The sequence below is a fragment of the Pteropus alecto genome, unplaced genomic scaffold (assembly GCF_000325575.1).
Source record: "Pteropus alecto unplaced genomic scaffold, ASM32557v1 scaffold226, whole genome shotgun sequence".
NCBI lineage: Eukaryota > Metazoa > Chordata > Mammalia > Chiroptera > Pteropodidae > Pteropus > Pteropus alecto.
In genome coordinates this window covers 1,522,228-1,544,946 of record NW_006440132.1, presented here as the reverse complement: position 1 = coordinate 1,544,946, position 22,719 = coordinate 1,522,228, and the positions used below count along the sequence as shown (strand labels likewise).

The 22,719-nt window shown below is 44.8% G+C and overlaps 1 protein-coding gene across 7 annotated transcripts in view; it reads right to left on the bottom strand.

The window, feature by feature from the left end:
• The window catches only part of CDK5RAP2 (CDK5 regulatory subunit associated protein 2), a 157,747-nt gene that overhangs the window by 72,598 nt on the left and 62,430 nt on the right, over positions 1–22,719 (bottom strand). For all 7 annotated transcript variants that reach the window (XM_025050458.1, XM_025050456.1, XM_025050457.1 and 4 more), the window contains 5 exons: positions 17,080–17,256; positions 14,641–14,787; positions 7,666–7,763; positions 3,015–3,145; positions 1,395–1,504 (listed from right to left, as the gene is read on the bottom strand). In XM_025050458.1, the coding sequence (XP_024906226.1) occupies positions 1,395–1,504; positions 3,015–3,145; positions 7,666–7,763; positions 14,641–14,787; positions 17,080–17,256 (663 nt within the window). The remainder of the gene's footprint in view (positions 1–1,394; positions 1,505–3,014; positions 3,146–7,665; positions 7,764–14,640; positions 14,788–17,079; positions 17,257–22,719) is intronic.

Below are 22,719 nucleotides of genomic sequence, written 5' to 3'. Positions count from 1 at the left end.
GCAGCTGCCTCCCGAGAGGTAGAGCCAGGCCCGGAGCTGAGTCCGGGGATTGCCAGCCCAGTTCTCCTACTTCAGGCACAGGCCTTGCCAGGCCAGGTACATAAGCGATTGAGCTGACACCCCAACCTTCACTCCCTGTGGGTTTCAAATCACAATGGCGAGTGATTTCCCAAGGACTTCTTAATGGGATAATCGTGAGCCTCTCAAATAAAGCAGGCAATCCTATCCTGACTATACATAGCAGATGACCGATACAGCAAAACATGAATACGAACTGGACCCAACCCTCAAGGTGATCATGGGAAGAAGAAAACATTCTGGTTCCATAAACCCTTACTAAGTGACAACCAGGGACGACGCCCTGCCCTTAACTTGGCCATGGCAGGTACGAGCAGCAGCTATTACCGTCCCCACTTCCCTTATCTTCAAAAATTAACGAGTGCCTCAATGCTCCTTGCTTTACTCCTCTCAAAACAGCAAAACTCTGTTACTTCTGTACTTTATACCTGCTATTTTCTTGTTCTCTGCTGAGAAAGTCCTCTACCCAAACAAACTCCTATCCACCCTTCAAAACCCACTTCAGTGCTAACTTCTGCTGAGAAGCTTCCTCCAATCAAGTGAGCACTCCACAACTCCCAACAGTTAACCTCTGCTGCCTCTACATCTTGCACAACTGCCTATTCCAGCAACCCTTGCACTCCGAGCTATAATTCCTTATTTACATCTCTGTCCACTCCATCAGAATGTAAATTATTCCAAGACAAAAACTGAATCTGTCACATGTGTGTGATAATTTTACAATAAAACAGTCTCCTCCAAGCTCAGGCTTCCTAGTCTTACCAATGGCTCTTAGAACACTGAAATACTAAGCCATTCTAACTAGACCAACGAACAACAATTGAAAAGCCTTTCCAGTTTTAAAAAGATTTATTGATCAAACCTGGATCTTTATTCTTTCAAAAAGTATCTATTAACTTCCACTACGTGTGCCAGGTACTGGAAAATCAGAAATAAATAAGATACAAGATGTCCACGGCCTGGCAGAGGATACAGACAAACAGCCAGATAATGACAGGTCCACGTGAGCAGAGAATCGATGGGATTAGGTACGAGAAGGGAGGCGAATGAGCTCAGAGAAAGGCGGCTAACTCTACATGAAAGGGCTGGTGAGCGTTTCCTAGGGAAGGTGGAGCCTGGGCTGGCTCCTCCAGCCTGAGGAGGAGTCTGTCAGACGTGGGGAGGCCACCCCAGGTAACATATGTAGACAGAGCAAAGACGGGCAGGGAGGACAGGGAAGAAAGGAGAGGGAAGGGCTTTCAGAATCTTACACTTCCGATCGGGAACCCAAGAGAAAACAAATAACCAACAAACCGCTGAAACTAATAGGTCAGTACCTTTTTCTTAAGTTCTTCTTGAGAAAAATGCTCCACTTGAAACCGATTATGCTCTTCAAGGCAAATACTCAGATAAGATGTTTGATCACTATAAAATGAAAATGGTTCTTCTGCCAGAAAAAAAAAAAGTGGGGGAAGGAGAAAAAAGAACATCAGAAATAGATCCATCCAAGACCAATCCCGGTTGCAATCCATTTCAGGCAGTTTGAATTGGGTAGGGGCGGGGGCCTGGGCGGGGGCATAAGTACACATAGTTTAAGCTTTGGACCAAAAGTAATTTTCCCTTCTTTCTCTTCAGGCTAGTATCTCAAAGTATGGATTCATCATGGGCTGTATAAGCTTTTGCTGTAGCCAATTCTGAATTATAATTAGCACATCAAGTGTTGTGCCTGGAGACCATTCTGCGTGGCACAAGCGAGCGGTGATTTCAGTCTAAATGAGGGAGTGATTCTGTTTAGGTGAGAATACAGGGAAATCAGATGTAACCCTCCAGGGCAGAACTCAAGGAAAATAAGTGCCTGATGTATTTCTTACTGGCCTCCCAGTCCTCCATGGCAGCGAGCACGCCAAGCACAGGAACTGCGTGCTAGATCTGAGTTAAGAGAATATGGTCACCTACATAAGGGTCTGCCTCCTCTGCCACAAAGGTCACATCCTAATAGGGAAGAAAAGCACAGAGGAGGGGCAGGCTACTTATTGATGTGATCTCGTTTAACACACATGGGAAAGAGCAGATACACCTAACACACTGAAAAGAGCTACACTGTGAAGGATGATGTCCTGGCTCACATCTGGGTAAACCAACCCCTGCCCCTGAACCTCAGTTTCTTCTGGTGTAAAGTGAAGTCAATACCTACTCTACCTAACGGGATGACCATCAGGATCAGGGATGAGAGGTCAAGTGCCTGACGCTGTGCCTTGTACGCAGTAGGTGCTCGACAAATGTCAAACCTACCAAAGCTATGGCCGATTTTCACCACGTGTGCCATGCCCCAGGCTAGAGATACAGAAAGGAAGAAGATTCCCACCCAGACGCTCAGGGGCTCAGGTTCTAGGACGGGCGAAGGCCAAATGTCACTGTGATGGCAACAGCAGGGCAAGGACCACGGGACCCTCAGCCCTCCCTAAGTGAATCCACTCGCGGTCGTGGCAATGCGACAAGTGACGTTTTACCATGAAACGGCAACCTCACCCCCACGTGTCTGTGGTCAGGGCTCCCGGCATGGGGCGCTGTGGTAGGCAGAGCCCAGACATTTTGGGCAATGAGGGCTGTTTCCCAGAGAAAGGGGATGGCGAATTTATTTCTAAGGCTCTCTGAAGCTAGAAGCAACAAATGATGCAGAACACAGTACAGGCAGCAGCAGGTCAGCATCCTGCAGCAGACCCTCTGCAGAATTAATGCAGTTTGCTGGGCCTTCTACAATGAGGGCCCAAACCAGCTAGATACAGTCTGGGAGAGCCAACATGAACAGTCACCACAGAAAAGGATCCCCAGATGAGATCTAGATGAGATCCTGTGGGTGCGTCATCTCCTACTGGAGTTTTAGGACTCCCCTAAAGTTCAGTCAAGGCCCTCCAAGTGGAAAAACCAACGGGAAATACATATAAGACAGTGAGTACCTTCCCGCCTCCGAATTTCGCTGATCTGCTCCTCCAGCGTCTTTTGCAAATTCCGGTAGGAGAGCACATCCCGCTCCAGCTGCTTCCGCAGGGCTAAAATGTTGCTTAATTCAGCCTGCAGTTTGTTGACACTTGGTAAAACAAGACACCAGAAATTTTAAAACAGACCTATTTGTGCTTTAAGATGCAAAACACAGCAAGCCTTCCTTCGCTTTTTATGTCATTGGTGTTTTTCTCTAGTTGTAAAAGTAAATACGTGTTTATTATAGAAGATTTATAATATAAGAGAAAAACATAAAGAAAACAAAAATTACCATGATCCCACTATCAATTAACACATGGCAGATTGTATTTCCTGAGTGTTTTTACGAGGTTGAAATAATTCTGGGTGTACAATGCTAACCTGCGCAATCTTCACTTAAAGACTTCCCTACGTTTTTGGGAATTATTTGCAAACATCATTTTTTATGACTCTATACTATTAACAGGTAAATGTCTCACCATTTACTTTAACTCACCCCCTTATAGTGGACATCGGGATCATTTCCAAGTTTTTGGTACACAGAACTAGGTAAAAATAGTTTAACTCTGCAGAATGCTTCTCTGGAAAATGCCTTGTGAGGCTTGGGTACGGAAAGCGTGGCTCTCTAGAGCTCGGGTGTCACCTGACCCCTGGGCTCAGAAGAGGAGACAAGGGAGAACACCGGTTGTGTCACTCCAAAAAGAGGTGGTACCAGGGTAAAGGTGAGGGGCAGGAAAAAAAGAGAAAAAAAGAAAGAATGAGTCGATAAAAGGAGGGAGAGAAAGACCAATTTTGGAGCCAAGAGAACTCCACTGGGATGGGTCAGCCACTCACGAATACATCCTAGAACACACTCTTACTTTTGGGGGGTGTCACGTTTCATATCGCAGTCGCTGTGATACAGTGCTGAGCTGCAGAGCACAAGCCAGAACTCGGAGGAGGCCAAGAAAACACACAGCTCCCAGAATCCGCTTTCATCGTGGGGAGGGCTGTCCGACAGAATTTTTCCAATGATGGAAATGTTCTGTGTCTGTGCTAATACCACGGCCACGAGCCAAGTGTGCCCACTGGGCATTTAAACTGTGACTGACACACGGAGGAACCGGATACTTTTTTAAAATTTAAATGTAAATAGTCACATGGCTAGTGGCTACTAATTGGGCTGGAGGATCCCCTAATTGGGCTCTGAACTGCTACTGATGTGCACGCTCCACACCCAGCTCTCAGAGAGCAGAGGCCCCAGTCGACATCTGCATAACATAAATAACGTTTCACTGAACTCGGTGTCTAAAGCCTTGTTTCAGACGCAGGGTAGTTTCTTAAGACAAATTCTTAGCAGTGCAATTACTGGGTTCACAGCATATGAACGTTTTTCGAGACTACCAAAACACGCTAACAAATCAAAAGCCTCCTTTTTGAGACACCAAGAAATACATCACTCCCTGTCCAGCGTCTCACCTATGGTTCTCTGAGAGTCTCCATCAACACCTTGAAACTGTCTACAGAAATTTATGAATATGTGGCTTTTTTCTAGGGAGAGGGCCCGAAAGATTTCAACAGATTTTTCACAAGGGGTCCACAGCCCCACCATGGATAGGAGCTATCGCTCTAGATACATGTGCTGGAGAGGCGAGCCCCACTTCTCCTTCAGAAATTTCTTCCCGCTCCATCCATCGGACTGCACACATAAATCAACATATATTGGAAGAAAAACAAACCATTATGTCTAATCTTCTGTGCTTGCTGCCTCGACGATGGCTCATTGCGAAGCAGCCTTCTTGCAAGGCAAGGAACCCTACTAGCGCCTTGTACCTACTTCCATTTCAAGACAATCATAATGATCCATTTGTAAGGCTGATGGAAAACCTTACAGAGGTGTCACAGCACAGCACTCGCTTGGATGCGGTCGTGCTACAGAGACATTCAACCAGGTGAAAAAAAAGAGACTGTTTCAGCGAAGCTCCTGCGATTAGGGCCGGGAACGCTAACTGCTTCACTCCCCCTTCTGCTTTCTGACAGGGTGAAAAGTACACAGCTGCTGCGCCCGTGTCTGTCATCTATGCTGCCCCAACTCCAGAATCTTTTCGAGGTGTGAGGAGTTAGGGGAACAAAAGATGCTTCGCTCAGAAAGACGCGAGAGCCCTGTGCACTCCTCTTTCTGGAACGCAGTGGGGGAAGAGGCAGAAATGAGGAGTCGGAGACCCAAACTCCAAGGAGCACACCACGAGGGGCTCCGGGACCGCAGGCCAGGCGGTCAAACTGCCCGAGTTCCCGTTTCCTCCTCCGTAAAGCAGGGGTCACAGCTCTCCTTCAGGACTGTCCTGAGGATTAAATGCGATGTTATGTGGGAGAGAGCATGGCACGGTGCCTAACGCACAGCAGATGCTCAAAAAACATCATTTCCTTCCTTCCACACATCCTAACAACTGCCAAACAAAAGATAATATTTATAAGCCAAAATTTCTGATTCCTGTGAGTTACAATAGTGATTCTTATCTGGAGACAGTTTTGCCACCTGGGGGACATGTGGCAGTATCTGGAGACACTGCTGGTTCTCACAACTGGGGCAGGCAAGGGCGCTACTGGCCTGTGGCGGTGAAAGCCAGGGCAGCCCCTCCTAACAAAGTGATCCAGCCCCAAACGCCAACAGTGCCGAGGGTGAGAATCCAAGTCCCGGGGAAGTGCAAACTGTACTAGTTCTCAGGACAGGCTGTGTCTCAGTAAGGACCCAGACCCGGGGGCCAAGGAGAGCTGAGCCGTGGGGGTCCGCAAGTGTGGGTAGGCGGGGAAGGAGGGGAAGAGGGAGGGAGGCCAGCCGATCTAACTGCGCAGACACATATGCTGAGGCTCAAGGTGAAAGGTGATTTACTCCAAGACGCAGAGCTGCGAGTGGCAGAGCTGGGCTCTGGACCCAGGCCTAGCTCACCCTAAATGTATTTTGACTGTGAAGATGAACAGGAAACCTTTTAAGCCTCCTTGTCAGTCACAGGCAGACCCGCCTCGGGCCCACCCCACATTTCTACACATTAAGGAAGAGCCTATGAAACCCAGAGCCATCCGTGATGCTGAGGGGGCTGGAGAGCGATGTGTCCACGCACAGGGCCTCTCAGCTCAGTTCTCAGAATCGAATCTGGGAGAAACCGCACACTTCAACTCCCTTCGCCCATCCCTTCTTTGAGCTTCCCACAGTACTCAACCACTCCCCCAAGTGAAAATGCCTGGCAACTGAAGGTTCTGGAAAATGCTCCCTTTCAGAGAGTGAAGCTACTCCCAGAATTTCATCAGCCTGTTTTCACTTTCCCTAAACCATTTCAGGTTTTAAAATCTGAAAAATTATCTCATAACTTAGAAGGCTGGGGTGGGGGGGTGTATTCATCTACAGAACATTGAACATTTCCCAAGTGCCTCCTCTATACCGGCTCCTGTGACAGGCACTGGGAGATGGAGACAAGCAAGACAGGACCCTGTGCTGAGGGAGCTCATGACCCAGACGAGGAGGCAGGTCACAAAGGTCACCAGGGCAGCTGTGAGGGCAGAAACAGAGGGGGCAACTTTCCTGGGGGTGCGCGCAGGCCTCCTGACAAGGGTAACCCCCAAGAGGAAAGCTCAAGGACTCGTGGGGGACACAGCAGGGTGTGGGAACCCACGCGAGGGCAGAGACAGGAGAGCACACGGCCCGGGGAGACGTACGAAGGCTTCATTATGGCTAAAGTGAAGGGCATATGAGAAGGAGCTGATTTTTTTAAATAATTTATTTTAAAATTTATTTTAAAATAAAGGGTGATTTTTTTAAAAAAAAACTTTTTATTATGGAAAACTTAAGCCACATATAAAGGAAGACAAACTGGGCTGGAAGGAGCCCCTCCCGCCTCTACCCACACCCGGCCCCAACCGCCAGGAGCCATGGCCATTCTCGTTCCCTGCCCACGTCTGCTCTGCACTGCTCTGAAATGAACCCCAGACGTCACCAGTTCACCTGTAACTATCCCAGTGTGTAGAGAGATGACTTCTTAATAGGAGACATCGCTGAGGCCAACCTATATTTACAGAGGGACCAACAGAGGCCCAGAGAGGGCCACTCGTCCGTGGACACAGAGCCCGGGCTAGAACAAGACCACCAGCCTGTAACCAACTCTCCTCACCACATCTCACGGGCACCAAATTACTTCAGCAATTCTGCAGAGACATAACTCACTCCAAGACATGGAGACTTGTTTGAGTCCCAGGATTCTGTCACGCACCACCTGTGTGACTTTGGATGAATCACTTAACTTCTTTTTATGAAAAATAGGAATAACATTATTATTTACCTCACTGAACAGCTGTGAGGCTCATTTGAGATAATACGTAGAAGCACTTTCTAAGTCTATATATAAAGTATTATAAAAACCTGAGTGATTATTATATTTTTACCCTAAGTTTGTTGCCAAAAGTAGACAATTCTTGACAGAAAATAGGTATATGTGATTTAAATTAGGCGATCACCATCCAAGCACTTTAAGCTTCCTAAACAAACTTATAGGGCTTCGCAGCCTCAGAAACTACAAGCATTTATTCAAAATACGTGTGTGTGCATGTGCGTGTGTGGTCACATTCACACGCGTGTGACGTCTGACCAGAAGCCCTTACCTGTCCGAGTCCTGCAGAGATTTTACCAGGTGGGCATAGATGTCCTGCTCTTTCTTTAACACCTGAATCAGTTCTTCATATTCTAATTGTTGCTTTTCCTGGAAATGACAACGAGCATCTGACATTAGGGGAAGAATTTTGAAAGAGCACATCCTTACATTATGCAAACATATGTGGATAGTTCTGGTTTCTAAATCCAGATGAAGGTGACAGATCCCCTGTGCCAGGCTCTGGATCAGGCCACAGTCAGAGAGCACCACCTGCAGGAGGAGCGGGGAATGACCATCGCTTACCTCAGAATAAAGCTGAACGCTGTGCTTCTAACCCGAAGTAGCTGCTACGGAAGAATTCATCACAGTGAACCCCACCCGCCCTGCGTGAAACAGCCACCCCTCAGAGCGGGTCAACGTTTTCACGACACCACAAAGAATGCCCTTCCACACTTGTTCTTGTTCCAAAGAAAAGAAATTCAGAAACCAAAACCTGACAAGTATTAAGGGCGAGGGACTTCCATAAAGTAGAAGAGGTGACACATTTTACCGGCATCCCTAACAGTGACGACAGAGATGGGAGGTAGAAGCTGGGCGGCCTAGGTAAGTAACTAGCTTAACAAACCTCTACAAGGTTTAGTCTCCTTATTTATGAAGTGGGGGTGTAATGTTGTGAATCAGCATTCACAAATGTGATATTTTTGTTAAAGTTCAAATTTTGGCCCTGCCACTCACCAGTTCTGGGATCTCAGGAAGTTACTTACTGAAGCCTTGGAACTCCTACCTGTAAAATGGTGGACAATAACCACCACCTCACGGCGTCATGGAGCAGATAAAATTTAAATTGTGTAGTATAAGGAACCATGGATCCTGAGAGAAATGGCCAGTGCCAGTACTGGGTCAAGAAAACCAAGGACAATGGAAGATACGTCTACAGCATTTTTCGTGACAGAAAATAAGGAGCTGCTTAAACGATGATGGATATGTTAGAGGAACAGAAGAGCCAGTCTGAAAAGGCCAAATCTGGAACAATGTGAGCAGCAAAATAAATAACGATAGTAACAGATTATCGTCTACTAAATAAAATAGAATTCATGAGTCCACGCTGACATGAATCAATGAATAAGTGGGAAGAAGGGATTTTCTTTATTCCTAATAAATGTAGAAGAAATGATAAACTTTAAAAAATCACCATTTACCATCATGATAATAAATAAATCAGCCAAGAAACATAAAAGGATGCTAAAACTGTGGGTGAAAATTTGAAGAACAGTGCCCAGCGCAGACTAGATGTTCTCTTAGTGCTGGGAGAGAGACCCTGGGTTACTGGAGAGAATGAGGCGGCAAGCCGCCCTTGCATTTCTCACTGGCTTGTGCTTTCTCCTGAAGTTAAGATTCTACCTAGGACAGGAGTTCTTAACCTGATTAAAACTCAGGGGCTGGATGAACACGAAAGGGGGGAGGGGAATTACATCTTTATTTTCACTAACCTCTAACTGAAACTTAGCATCCCTTAATGATGACTTGACAGGATACTGCTATTGCTACAAACCACAGTAGTAATGTTTTCCTGCAACTGTCAATGAAAGAAATAGGTACTTTGTATATGTTGTGGATATCGCAAAATGCTTCTTATCAGTACTTCAAAACTACGGTAGTCACTATGCTCACCACTCGATCGTGTTATTTAATGCATTAATAAACAAGCACCATTTTAGTATATGTTTTAATATTTCGATGCCTAAATTTCAAAAGAATTGGTTTCCTTTATAATCCTACGCATTTAAGGGTTTTTTTCAGGCAAGAGGTCCTTGGTTTCAGCAGACTACCAAAGGGATGCCGAGGGCAAAAAACAGCTGAACCCCTGATGTGAGAGAATACGGCTATGTTCTAGTCCTGAACAAAACAAGGCAAAGGCACCACCTGCTAATTAAAGGTTTAAATAAATGCTAAACCACCAGTTTGGTCATAATAAGTCAGTCACCGAGGCAGCTAGAAATGTCAGACCTTTTTGTAAATCCTGCCACATGTCACTGGCACAAGGAGTTCCCGCATGCCTTTTGTGCACAGTGTCAGCGTCATGTGGGGTCCTCCCGGCTCCCACCTCTAAACACCATGCGCGAACAGAGGGTCCCAGAGAACAGACTGGGGAAGAATTCCGCAGGTATCAGGGCAAAGGGCTATCGAGTCCTCGGCTTGTCAGCCACTGTCCTGTGCTCAGTGCCTTCCGGGCATTTTCTCCTTTAATTCCCACAACAACCCGATGAGCTCAGGTGTTCCCACTCTCCCCAAATGGCACAGAGGGCCAAGTGCGTGCCCAAGGTCAGAGTGGGAGGCAGGGTGTGGACTCAGGCAGCTGGGCTCCAGGTCCACCTGCCAATGCCCCATAAAAGATACAAAGCACTGGGTGCTTTAAAAAAGAGGTAACGTCATCACCGTCAGCCACATAAAAGCCGGCCAACGGTGACATAGAAAATAAAAAAACTTACCGTTTCTCGAGCACCTAGCATGAGTGGCAGTGATGATTAGTGTGTGTGTGACCTTATCAACCATGACCCTGAACAAGTTGAACAAGTTACTCAGCGTCTCTGTGGTTCCATGTCCTCACCTATAAATGGAGGTAATAATTCTACACATTGCATAGGGTTGCTAAGGAGATTAAAAGAGTTAATCTATACAAAGTTCTCGGAAGGATGCCTGGCATGGCGTAAACACTCGCTAAATGTCAGCCATAACTATTACTCCTACGCTCCAGTGCTATGCCAGGTACTTTGCACAGATGATCTCTAATCACACCCACCCAGGCAGGTATATTAACCTTCCCACTTTTCAGATGAAGAAAACTGATTTTCTGAGAGGAGAAGTAACTTATTGGAGTCCGTTCAGCTGACAGTCGTAATTTGTACGTGGAACGTACGTGCCCAACGAAACAATCCCGGCCCTGGGAACCACGCACCCTAACTGGGTCGCTGCGGGCGGGGCCTCAAGCCCTGGGGACCACCCACTGCGATGTTGGCGTCAAGGCCTGGGCTCCTGGCTCCGTGCCCCCTGCTCTTCTTTCTGGCGGCCGGTCCAAGTCTTCACCAGGTTTCTCAGGTCACCGCTGTCCTCAGCCCGCACCCTCCGACCCCCTCCTGCCCTTCCCCATCCGTGGGACTCCCCTTCAGAGATCACACCCATCAGCCACCCCTTCCACAGACACACTCCAGGCACCTTATGGAATTGGCTCAGGCCAAACTCTCCCCCCGAAGCCTCCCCTGACAGAGATGCGCTCTTCCCGCCCCGTGACCCTGGTTCACTCTCACCCCGGGGCTGGTGACCCATCCACCTATTTCCAGGACTGGGGGCTCCTCATGGGCAGTGCCTGGCACAGGTCGAACGTTGCCACAAATACTTGGTGACCTGATGATTAAATAGGGAAGGAGGGAACACAGGAACCGATATGAATCTTAAGAGCACAGATTCCTGTGGATATTTTGCATAATGGAAGTCAGAGTGAGTCAACATCTTCCTAGAAGCAAATTGTTCACCCATGTTAAATAAATGAACTCTTCGGAGCCATTTGGGTCCATTTCATCAATCACCTAGTCCCCTGCGTTGAATCATGCCCCATTAGAATGAAGTCATTTGGCTCCCTCAGCAGAGCTGACACACCAGTGGATCTCCTCGGCACAGAGGCGGAGGGCCGGGCTGCCCAGGGCAAGATAAGGAGAAGCACCTCTGAGTGGGAGCGACCAAACCCCCACCCTGCAGCCCTCATCCTCCGCCTTCCATTCTGCCCCTCCAGACAAGAAACAACCCAGACAGGAGGCTGCTCATGCCACAGAAGACTCACGATCACCACAAATTTACTGTGTGTCCGGCTCTGTAGTTCGTTTTCCACAGCTCACAAATAATCACCCAGTTCACCACCATTCCCCTGCTTCATCTGAGATCTGTCCCTCAGACACAAGGGCGAGTCCCTAGAAGACCCCTCTCCCCTGTTAGCCAGCCCCTGTGTCTACACTAAACCAGTACAATTCTCTCCAGGGATTCAGAAATTCAGAATGAGACATCAGAGGTCCGGGAGTCACTGGGTGTGAGTCACGGCAAAGACAGAGCCCCAGAGTCATCAACTTCTATTGTCCACATGGCTGCTGCGGTCTTCCCGCCCTCACTCCCCCAATGGCTACTCAACTCTCCCTTGGCATCAGTGACGGCCTCCAGCATGTTCCCAATAAACATGACCTTCCCTTATTGTTTTGCTCAAATATGCAATGTTTGATTCTATAGCTTGCCACCGAAAGGGTCTTAACTAAAATACACTATTTCTAATCCTCTCAGGAAATAAGCATGTAATTTCCCATTTTCTAGATTGGGAAGATGAGTTTCAGAGAGATGAAGTGACCCGCCCAAGGTCACAGAGGCATTTTCTACTCTATCGTAGTTTCTTTAATGACTTGAAGGAAACGCATGTAATCTGCTGACCATAATCTGGAAAGGCAGCAGATTCGTAAAGAGAAAATTTAACGGCTCACTTGTTGATAATCAGGGCGATTTAGTGTCCTGGCAGATAGACAGTGTCTGTCTTCGTAGCTGTGTCACAGCTCTGCAACAAAGACATTTATTTTAATACTGAGGAAATTCAGCAGCCATGTCCTAACCATGTCAATAGCCAAGCTGGAAATCTCAGGCCGCGGCAAGGTAAATATGGTCAGAGTGTTTTATTCTCTGTTCTTCAATTCCCTGATCATCCAGCATTAATTCTTAGGCTCACACAATGATTAGAAGGAAAACAGACAGCCCAGAGTCAATGGAGACATCATCACAGCTTCAAGTCCTCTGTAGAAACAGGCAGAGGAGAAAACCTAAATCAACACAAAATGGCCAAGGGCATAGTAGAGAAAAATCCACGTTTTCTACGAAGAAGAATTAAAATCTGAAAAGTATACCCTTCCGGGTGTGTGGCGGGGGCAGGGGCTGTAGGCTGCAACAGTTTGGATTTCTTAAGCTGATACCTAGAAATCTACAACTCTTAAATGATAATTTTATAATTCCTTATCCACAATTTGCAATTAGTCTTGCAGAACAGAATTAAGACCCTTGCAGAACAGAATTAAGACCCTTAAGAGATATTTTGCACAGTAATTTAAACATCATCAGGATCTAAATATAACCGAAATGCCCATGAAATGACTTTACGCTTGTGGTTACATGAAAGCGCAGACACCGCCCAGCATCACAAACTAAAAGTGGTGAGGACAGTCAAGCCAGTGAGATTCAATTTTGAAATACTCGGCCTGTTCAATAAATTTATAAACATTCTGTTCGACACTGAGACACTTTTTACATGACTAAAACATGACTCAAAATAGTCAAGTTTAAATGTATTCAAAGGAGTGAAGATCTGTCTACCTAAGCAGACTGCGCCTTACTACTACAGGCTGCATCTTAGCGCCCCACTACATTTGGTCACAGTCAAACAACTATATGTAAGTTAGAACCACAAAATATCAGCCCTATGACAGTTAGTCATCAGAGTTGCCCTAGGTCACTCAGGTGAAGTGACAGAGCCAAAAGAGGAAGCCAGGCCTCCTGACTTCCGGCCTGGCCCCCGGGCTCCACCCACTTATGCTGACATCTTACTCCAGAGGCACAGAAAAACGAAGACCCACAAATGGGCGGAGTTAAGAAAGAGCTTCCAGTGTTCAGCCAATGGAGCCCCCGGCCCAAGGCTGACGCTGAGTGACACTGAGTGACGCTGAGTGACGCACAGTGCATGGCTGGAACTGGTGCTACATCCCGAACTACTTCTACGCCAGTTGTAAAATAACCCCTGACCCACCCACCCGGACCAGCCCAGCCACGCCAGCCCCTCCCCGCAGAGTCCGAGAGACCTCTCCGGGACCCAGTCACTACAGGGTTGGTGCCTGGCATAAGAGCAGGCCTCCGGGGCCCTGCTCCAGCCCTACCGCCTGAGTCTGTTCCAATGGCCGTACCCATGCTGCACTGGTTAATTATTCTGAGAATCACCCTTCACGAGACAAGTCGTGAGCAGAGCTGCTCATCAGAGAACTAATTTGCATAAGAGTTCTCTGTCTTCTGAATGTATAAACTTAATTAAGGACAAGTTTTTAAAATAAAAAAAAAAAAAAACTTAGCCTAGAGTGAATTCCTTTCCTTTCCCGTATCTGGCTGCCCAAACTCTACACATCTCTCACAAACTAAGAGGATCATTCATTCACTCAACACACGTTTACTGAGCCACGCACTGGGCTCGGCACCGGGATTCAAATGTGAGATGCCCTCGAGTGAGGGGAAAGCAGAAAGGTGGATCCCGTAACGTCAACACTATGATGAAGTGCTACGATGGACAGGCACACAAAGTGCTGTGCACCAGAGAGGAAGAGTTGTCACTAAGTGGGTTCAGGGAAGGTGCCACAGAGGAGGTGACACTCGAGTGGCATGTAGGGAGGTTCAGGAGTCACCAGGTAAACAAGGAAGGAAAAGGTATTCCAGGCCGATGGAACAGCATGTGCAAAGGCACAGAAAGGCATAAATAAATGTGACATTGGCAGGAGTCCACAGAAGTGAGCTGCTGTCAGCGATGATGGGGCACCAAAGAAAATAAGAGGGGAAAGAGAACTTGGGGCCAGACCAGGAAGCGCCTGCTGTGCCCTTTTTTCCGTGCATTTGAACAGAAAAGTTTTCTTAACACGAGATTACGCAGTTCTTAAGAGGTGAACCCTGGGAGAGCAAATATGAGGCTCGCCTCTTAACGAGCTGTGGTTTCTCAGTCTGCTGTGCAGTGAGTGCAAACACCAGAGCTCAGCTGTGGGACACTAATCTGTAAGGAGCACAGACGAAGACCCCCACCTCTCACCTGCTGTAAGCTCAATTATCAGCACAATGGCATCTGAGGATCTCTAGATCAAAGGAATTACCAAATATCTGTCAGAAAAGAATACGAATTCGCATGCGAACGTCCAATTTCAGTCACGCTTACCTCGGAGAAGATGCTTTTGCTGCCTGGTGACTGTTGAGCAGAGCACTTTTCCGTTATTAAGTCTTCACTCCTGAACTTGAGATCCTCCGCAGTCATTAAAGAACGATTCTGCTGCTGTATTGCTTCTGAATCTTTTTCACTGAATTTCTAACGAAAAAATAAATAAATCATAGGAAGTTTCTATCAAGAAAAAAATATTAAGAGATTTTTCTCACTCTATAAGGGAATATATTTTATTTTTTTCTTCGCAATATCCATATGTCCTCTAAGTATTTTCTTTCCATCACGCCAAGAAATTAGGCAATTAAAAAACTGTAATGCACTCCATCTACGCGTTACCACAGCGAGGAAAGCAGCATGCCCGCACGCAAACCTTCCTTCTCGCCGCCGCCATGACAGCTCCCCCGTGGGTGTGACGAAGCAAGCTCAGGTTCTGGCCGCTTGGGGTTAGGCCCCAGTCCTGAGCTCCCTTGGCCAGGGTGTCACCCCTGGATCTGTTTCCCGTCCTACAAGGTTATTGCAGTGATTGGAGAGATTGTCTATCACAACCCAACAAAATTCAGTCTCTCCTGAAACATTACAGATTTGACAAAACTTGAACCACCCATCTCTCTGAGGAGATCTGACTCGCAGGAAGAAAAAGGAAAGACTGCAGAGACCACTTTGGGGTCTGATCACATATGAAAGGCTCCTTCACAATGATGCAAATACAGCCCTTTGTATGTGCACCCATATTCTCCTCTCTCTCGAAGTCTTTCAGATCTTCTCCTTGCCCGTGTTCTGAAATTTCATAAAGACATGCATGGGACTATAGGTCTTTTTTCGCTCATTGTGCTAGGCACAGAGCAGGCCCATTCAATGCAGAGTTATCTATCCTTCTAATGGGGAAATTTTCTATTACTTTGAAAATTTCCTTCCCTATGCTTTGTCTCTTCTATCTTTCTGGAACTCCTGTCAGTCATATATTGGAGCTCTCCAATCAAGCCTCGAATTTCTTCGTTTCTCTCCCATTTTCCCATCTTTTTGCTTGTTTAATTCTATTTTCTGGAAGCTTTACTCAAATTTACCGTCCAACTCGTCTAACTCTTTTAAATCTATAATCATACTTCCAATTTCCAATAGGTCATTCTTCTTTTCCAAACATCTTTTTATCAGATCCTGACCTTATTTCTCATCTAAAGTTGTTAGTGTTGAATTTGTTGAAAAGCTGTGTAGTTTCCTTCCCATCCTCCACTGTTTCTATTACCTCTTGTGTGACTTTGCTCTGTCTGCTTTGGCCTCTATATTTCCTCTTAGACACTTTTCTCCTGTTTCGGGAACCCAAGGCATGCCACTACTTTTAAGAGTATAAAAGCGCCCAGAGCTCTGTGAGTGTGGAGAGGGCCTATCAGCGGCAGCCTCACTGTGAGATGGCCAGGTGGGGACTCAGCTGTTTCGTTAAAGGGCCCCCAACTGTCAGCATCTTTCAGTCTTTTCTTGGAGGAATCCCACGGCTGCATGCGCACACGTTTTCCTCCTCGTTTTCACTGAAAAGATCCACTCCTGCTTTCAGATGCACCTGATGATCCCCAGGCCAGAGCTTCTCTGATTTAAGGTCACCAGAGAGTAAAGCTCCCGTTTCCTGCTAGTGAAGAGAAAAAGGCCCCCTAATTGCCCAGCATCCGGCCGAATCTCCTGTTGACAAAGGCAGCAGACACCTCCACTGCCTGCCGAGCATTCTGGATCCTGCAGGATAAATCGGCTTGCTCCTTGTTAGCTTTTCATCCCAAAGGCATGAGCCAGAATGTGCAGAAAGTGGAATCCTGTGTAGTTTCCACTTGCCCATCCACTTATCATACAAACAGCAACCTACTGTGGTACCAACCCCATTCCTAGTCCTGTGGGTTTGTATCCTTTTACCCCTTCACTGCATGTTAATGAGGACTCAGAAGGAAGCAGAGTTAAATACGCATGTTGAATCCATTACAGCTACCTGTAAGTCTGAGCTGAATCAAAAATTCACCACACGATCTCACGAGAAGATATTCCAAAACAAAAAGGATGAGTGAGCGGAAAAGTACAGTGACGTGAAAGGGCAGGGCAAAAGGAAGGAACGGCACGTACTGACGGCAGAGGGACCCCAGCGAAGCGAGATGACATGACTCGAGAGCAAAACAAGTCAGGGCCTGAAAGGGACCTGCCATTTCTAGTCATGTGACCCAGGATAGGTTCCTTCCCTCTGCTGAGCTTCTATTCCTCCAAACTCACGCCATCCTGGGGGCTGAGGCCCAAATGACACAGGGAAAGCCCTGAAGTGCTCTGATAGATGCCAGTTAAGACGATAATCATTTTTGCCATCCTTATTTTTTACATCAGTGTTCCTTCGAAAGAGTTAAAAACAAAAAAAAAAACTATGTTGAGTCAAAAGATTTAAATACAAAGGAAAAAACATTTTGGTACCTGAAGCAACAAGTCCTGGTCCTTTTGGCTGGTGCTTTCTGCTAGACGTCTGATCACCTGCCCTTGCCTGTGCAATTTTTGACAGCTTTCACTCAACAGACCCTTGTAACGATTCTCCACTGCTTTCTCTCTTTCATTCACTTCGTTGCGTAATTTCTCAACTTCGTTTCTAAGGTCCTAGAAGAAAAATAAAAAAAACGAAATTTACTTGACGAAAATTTTAAGGTACTAATCTCTCACCGGTTTACCTTACTGCTGTATGACAGCAAGCTCGTAGATGAATTTAATTTAACGAATGTGTACTTCCTTCTCATTTAAAGTCTTATGAAAACCAACTTTAAGAATAAGCTAAAATTTGAATTTACACAGATATTTATCACAACATTATTTTTAATTCTGAAAAACCAGAAAGAAACTAAATATTCAACAATAGAAAATTAAAAAAAGATTATGACATGAAAAAATGCACAATTATGAGTTAAAGCAAACCAGGATACTGTATAATATGCTGATTGTTTTCTAAATGTTCAAACAAAATGTTGTCAAGGCTATGGGAGAACACATCGAAATAATAACAATAAGACCCTTTTTAGACTTCTGATTTCCAGAACTATAAAAAAAATTGTTGTTAAGCCACCACGGTCATGGTACTTTGTTACAGCAGCAATAGAAAACCAATACAACTACTTTTGGTGAATTCTTAGTGTGTCCTTCCTGTATGACCAGTACTCCAAGGTAACTAGATGACGAAAAGTAATTATTTCTCTATAAAAGTATTCAGCTATAAATGAAGAAGGAATGAGGAGATTAAATTATCACCATTTTGCAAACGGTTATCAATGGCAAGTAACATCACAAAAATGGGAATTATCAAATATTCTGTATCTTCTATTGGAAGTACAAACGACCTATAATGTAAATCTTGCCAAAAATTAAACCTGAATTTGATCATGCATCTTATCTATCTACCAGTTTACTAGAAAGAGAGTCAGCAGAGAAACAAATGACATTACAAAAACACAACAAGCAAACCCAGAATGTGAAAAACTGTAAAGAACAAAGACCTAATTTATTTAACAAATAAATTTTAAGGGGGAAAAAGGAGGGAGAACTTGTGGATCGAATAACAATTAAGAAAGTTAAGGACAGTTAGTGTGAATTCATGAATTCATACTGATTCCGGAGTTCATTCTAGTCTTCCCTAACTTCCTTAATATATATGTACACACACACACTCTCACATAGTTGGACATAGAAATATAAATATGTGTATGTATGTATCAGTATATGAATACATGTATTTCTAAGCTCTGTCCCCTGACAAAGGTCTAGAAGTAATGACACTCCGGTATAATGAGGACATCTGTCATTCGAACCTCGGTTTCTAAATATTCTTCTTAAATAAAAGGGGTTTTTAAAGAAATGGTTGATTCCAGGACTGGGGTAAAAAAAAAAAAAGATGAGTGGAGGACAACTTTGATCCTAGAAAGTAAGTAAGTGCTCAAAAAATGATGGGGCATGTTGAAACAACACAGGAATCAATCTGAAGGAGATTCCAATGTCTGAATCTGGGGCAGTCTGAGCAACAAAATAAATCACGATGATAATGGCTTACTTACACAGTGATCCCCAACTTTTTGGCACAAGGGACCGGAGCTCCTACGAGAATCTAATGCCTGACGATCTGAGGTGGAGCTGAGGCAGTGATGCCAGAGCTGGGGAGCGGCTGCAGATACAGATGAAGCTTCGCTTGCTCACCTGCCGCTCACCTCTTTCTGTGAGCCCGGTTCCTAACTGGCCACAGACCGGTACCAGTCCACAGCCTGGGGGTTGGGGAAGTTGGGTGAAGGATATATAGGAACTCTCTATATTATTCTTTCCTCTATGTCTAAAATTATTTCAAAATAAAAAGATTTTTAAGAGATATATCAATCAATATAATGTGTATGCCTTGTCTGGATCATAAATTGAACAAACTGTTTAAGACAATTTTTAAATGAAACAATCAGGAAATCTAAAAGTCAATTTGCTATTTGGTAATACTGACTGAACTTTCTGAAGTAAAAATGGTATTTTTTTTTTTTAATATACTGAAAACTTGATAAAATAACATGTCTGGGAGATGCTTAAAATATTTCAGTGTTGAAAGGGAGGGAGATGGGGGAGAGCATGGATGAAACAAGGTTAGTTATGAGTTTGATTGCTGAAGCTAGGTGACAAGTACACAGAGGTTGATTCTTTCTCCTTTTGTGTATATTTGAAATTCCATAATAGTTTTAAAAAAAATCACTAAAAACCTGGAAGAAATACCAAAACATGAGATCATAGATGAGTTTTTAATGACGCTATTTTTCTCAATTTTTAATATATTTTATACTAAGTATAGACTATATTCATAATGGGAGGTAAAGTAAACATTTTTAAAGTAACGTTTTGTCAAAAAAAAAACAAACCACTTTAAAATGAAATGTTTTTTTTCCCCTTGGGCAAACAGATGATGATAAGATTGCCCTAAACCTTTAATCTAAAACAACTGGACCAAGAACCTATCATGCATTGTAAATGTCAGTAAATAGAAATTCAATTCTAGAGAGAGGAAAGCTTTTTTTTATCATACAAATAATACTAAAGCAACATTACCAGAATTCTAAAGTTAAAGAATAAGAACATTCTCCCACAATACAGTCTTGCCAACAAATTAAACCATTTTCAAACTGTAGATATTCATACTGGTCCTTGTCTACCTACAGCCATAATTTTTATAGAATTTTAAATTTGGTCTGGCTTTTTTCACATTTTACTTTATTTATTTCATTATACCACAACCTACGAAGAACACATAGCAACTGAATAATGATGATACAAAAAGAACAAACCTTTAAGAGTCAAGAGAAGAGTTATTTTTTAAAAAGTAGAGAAGTCTACAAAGCTGCTACACCTGGGTGTAAAACTGGGCTTTTTCTCAATTCTAGTCCAAGGGAAAGGCAAGATGTGGTCACTAGGCAATGCTCAGGGAAAGATACCACATGACCTTCATACTTCTCCATTTCATTGAGTATAACATAACTCACTTATCTATCTCCCTACTGTCTCAGACCATTTGTTCTTACAGATAACACAGCAAAAAATAGCTCTGTGCATAAAGCAGGTTTTTTCCTGACTTTTGATTTCTCACCAGTGCTGATATTTTCTTAAATGTTTGTTAATTGGTATGAAATGGTTCTTTGCAAGAGTCTACATTTGCATTTCTTTGATTGGCACCATGTTTCCATATATTTGACAACCGTTTGGATTTCTCCTTGTGCAAATTGCCTGGCCATTAATAAAAATACTTTCCAGGATGGTTCTAACTGAAAAGTTGATCTCTCAAGAATCACCCACGGTGTGCCCACACAAACACACACACACAAACTCACTGCCCCCTATCTCAGAAAAGCCACTAACGCAAAGTCCATCTGTCTTACTGATGCTATTATAGACGTGAGGTAGATTATGAGGGTTCACCTTTCAAAACTTTCGTTATTTATTTATTTATTTATTTTTTGCCTTCCTGTGTTCTGTGAGCTGTCACGGACCAGAACGAGAACATGCACCAGGGCAGAGCTGCTGCGGCTGAGCAGCGGGCAGTGGAGTGAGGACCTGGGAGCACCCACACCTGGTTTACATGGGTAATAAAAGCCACGGTGTGTCAAATGGCTACTATTGTGCCAGGCACTGGGCGAGGCGCTTTATATGAAGTCACGTGAGGCCCTCCTCCACCTGCGCCCCCCACTACCTCGCCAACGTCTCCTCCTGCTGCTCTCCCATCAACCTGTTCTGCTCTGGCAACCTGCCTGTCTTGCTGTTTCTCTTACACGCCACAGATACTCCCAGCTCAAGACCTTTACGCTTGCTGCTCTCTCTGCCTGGAACGTTTCTCCAGGCTGCTGCCTCATTTCCACCAAGTTTGTGCTCAAATGTCACCGCGGTCCAGTTTTCCCTGACCATCCCTCATAAAATCACCAGCACTAGCCCCGCCACAACCTCCCTCTCCACACTCCTTCCTTTCATGATTCTTCCTGATAGCATCTTTGAATGTAGCATTTAATCTATGGATTTTGTTTGCAGTCTCCCGCCAACAGAATGTAAGTTCCACGAGGGCAGGGATTTTTTTGTATTTTGTTTACTGCTGTATCTCCAGCACCTAAAATGGTACCTCGCACATAGCAGGCACTCATGGCAAAATAAAGATAGCTATAAATTATTTGACCTTCTTCCCACTAAGAAGTGTGGAGTTTATGTCCCTCCTAACTATAATCTAGGCAAGGCAGTATCTATTGTGACCAATAGAATATAGCAGAAGTGACACTGCCGGTTTCTGGGTCCTGGCTTTAAGAAACTGGCAGCTTCTAACTCTTGTCTCTTGCAACACTCTCTCTGGGAGACGAGTCACACATCTAAAGAAGTAAAACTACCCTAACACTACCATGCTGGAGAGGCCACACATGCTCCAGTTGACAATCCCAGCTGTGTTTAGCATTCCAGCCATCCCCCAAAAAGCACCAGACATGGGAGTGAAGAGTCACAATCCCTCCAGACCAGCCCATTCACCAGTTAATACCATGAGTGACCTGGACCATACAGAGCAGAAAACCACCCAGCTGAGCCCTATCCAAATCCCAGACCCACAAAAATCATGCGATATAATAAAATGATTACTGTTTTAAGATACAAAGTTTCGGGGTTATTTGTTATGTGGCAGAACAGCAGCTAATAAACATCTGTTGGATGGACGGACGGACAGACGGACACACGCATGCACGCACGGACGGAGATGGGATTGCTCTCATTCTGAATGAGGAAACAGGCTCACACAGGTGATTTATCTAAGATTGCAGTCACTAAGGGACAGCACCTGCCTAATTCTAGGTGTTTCTGATTCCAAGCCTCTTGGCTCACTTCCACACTGTGACAAGGGTTTGGATTTCTTTTGCAATGATCCCAATCTACAACACAGTCATCTGACTCTCGCTTTTTAAAAACCTCCTCCTGAAAATTGGTGAGAGAATAAGAACCATAAAATCTGTGTTAAGCCATTTTTAAATTCACAACAAATGTGCCTACCATCTAGAAAGGCCATGCCAACTTTTTAATTTTAGGCTAAGAGTGTGTACTGCTCACAAGCACAGCAATTACAGGTCCGCTTACGTCATTTCCCAGATTTAGTTCCCTCCTTTATACAAACAGCTATCAGACCCATTTTTCATGTCTGGTTCAAGTTCTAGTGCATGTGTATATGTGTTCAGCAATAATTTATTCCTTTCTCCATTTCGTTTGTTATAAAAATTTAATTCAGCTACCTAGGTTAAGACCTTCTTACGTGTTTTAAGAAACGCTACTAACGTTGTATCACGTTTCTTCCACATGTCCCCCAACCTAAGAGCTGACAACAAGAGAAAGACCTGTGCCACGATCCCACAAAGGACATGTAGTTTTGTCATTCCTCAAAACTGGGGGTTCCGAACCCGAGGTCAACTGAATAAGCCCCTAGGAGCCTACATGAATTTCTATGTGTGTACATTCTGGGGGGTAGAGGGCCCCCGGCATAAATCAGGGTCTCAAGGTAAGTCAGGAAACCAAAGAGCATAAACTATTTCTCTT